The sequence below is a fragment of the Hydra viridissima genome, unplaced genomic scaffold (assembly GCF_058129835.1).
Source record: "Hydra viridissima isolate aposymbiotic clone 2 unplaced genomic scaffold, HvirCarnegie_v1 scaffold_10, whole genome shotgun sequence".
Lineage (NCBI taxonomy): Eukaryota > Metazoa > Cnidaria > Hydrozoa > Anthoathecata > Hydridae > Hydra > Hydra viridissima.
The window spans coordinates 600069-602020 of record NW_028324309.1 but is presented as its reverse complement, the minus strand read 5'-3'; the positions used below and the strand labels follow the sequence as shown (position 1 = coordinate 602020).

The 1952-nt window shown below is 32.5% G+C and overlaps 1 protein-coding gene across 1 annotated transcript; it reads right to left on the bottom strand.

Moving 5' to 3' along the window:
- Window positions 1–766: 766 nt before the first annotated feature.
- LOC145193013 (histone H2B 7-like) lies at window positions 767–1320 on the bottom strand. Its single transcript, XM_080070399.2, has one exon. The coding sequence runs from the start codon at window positions 1261–1263 to the stop codon at window positions 790–792; it is 474 nt and encodes a 157-aa protein (XP_079926525.2). The 5' UTR covers window positions 1264–1320; the 3' UTR covers window positions 767–789.
- Window positions 1321–1952: the final 632 nt, after the last annotated feature.

The window sequence follows — 1952 nt, the reverse complement described above, 5'->3', positions numbered from 1 at the left end:
AAGTGCGTCGATTTTTGTTTCATTGTGAATATAAAGATTAACGTAAATATAAGTATAAATATAAATCTCTTGAAGTGAGAAATTTTAAACCATGTAATCAGGTTGGTAGGACATTTTGAGAAAAATTATATTTTTTCCGTAACTTTCCTTCGTTTCTAAGGACGAAAATTTGTTCGAAAAATTAGTTTCGAACGTTAACACTTTTTAGTTGCAAGAGTTCGAAGCTTGAACAAAGAATTTTAGAATAACTTTTCGAAAAAAAAATTATTCTTTGTAATTATTAAATTATTCTTTGTAAATATTCTTTGTAAAAGATTATTCTTTGTAACAATTTTTATTCCAGCACGAGCTTCAACTCTCAAGGGAACGTCCTTTTACAGTTTCATCGCTGAGTTTAACGGCTCAAAAATTAAACAGCTCAAAAGTTAAACTTGTCAAAAAATTAATGCCATCATTTTGAGATTTTTAGTAACCTAGAAATTCTTGAATGTAGTCAATCATCTTAATGGTGTTAGCGACATTTCATAAAACATTTAGGAGTGGAGTTGCTATTTTTTAGTCTAAAACAAAACAATTTCGTTTACATTCTTTTAAGATAAACATCCTTGCCCTATAAACAGAAATTCGCACGCTCAGTTACAGTTAATGAAAAAAACGATGCGTTAATTTACATAATTCTCAATGCAACATTCTCTTGACTTTAAATATAAAAAAAGTTTTAGTTCCATGGCCATATTTCACTTTTTAAAAATGTGAGGCTTTAAAAAAAGCCATTTTGCATTTCCGATTTTATTTTGAGCTCGAGTACTTTGTCACTGCCTTAGTTCCTTCACTTACAGCATGCTTAGCTAGCTCTCCAGGAAGAATTAGACGAACCGATGTTTGAATTTCACGCGAAGATATGGTCATTCGCTTGTTGTGGAGTGCTAACTTAGAGGATTCACCTGCAATTCGTTCGAAAATATCGTTGACAAATGAATTCATAATGTTCATAGCTTTGCTGGAGATTCCAACATCAGGATGAACTTGCTTCAGCACTTTGTAAATGTAAATTCCATAACTTTGTTTCCCCTTTCGACGATGTTTCTTGTCTCGCTTCTTCATTACCTTTTCTACAGTTTTATGCCGAACTACTTTTTTACTCGGACTTCCAGGTCTTGAAGTCCCACGTGCCGGACTTCCCTTTCGTGGGCTTCCTTTTCGAGGACTTCCTTTTCGAGGACTTCCCTTTCGAGGACTTGTTTTCTTTGGACTTCCAGTCATTATCTTTGCAGTGATTATCGCTACTTAGAATGAATTGAAGATCGTAACTCGTCTTTTTATAAAGAATGAATTGTCTCAATAGGAAACAAGTTTTCGAATTCAAACGGTTCGAATGTTGAAACATTTGGCGCCGAGAAATTTAAAGAATTTGGCGCCGAAATTTCGAATAACAAAATACTTTCATCAAAATTTATTTGCAGCTTGTTTAGATTTAGATTTGATATTTTATAAGGAAGCAAAATAACTTTGTTTGAAAATTTCACCTAAAAATAGAAAAATCAGTGCAAGAAAAAAATTGATTTTATTTTACTAATTAATTAAAGAATTTTTTTAAGTTCTTTTTTTTTTAAGATTGCCATGATTGTAATACTCTCAAGTAGGATGAGTGAGTTCCGGGCCGCTTTAATATTTTAAGACCTCTTGTATATCACGCATTTACAATACGGGTCTGCGTATCGTTTCATTTCCGTATTGTTATCATTCCGTAATGTTATCATGTCGATATGATAGCGGAAAAAAAAAGTGTCATCGGAATAATTACGACAAAAAATCTGTAAAAAAATTTTATTCGGTATTGTAGTTAGTTTAAATCTCGGTATATATCGGAACTCTTGTCAATCCGATGACACTTTTTTTCCGCTGTCATATCGGAATGATAACGATACAGAAATGAAACGATACGCAGACCC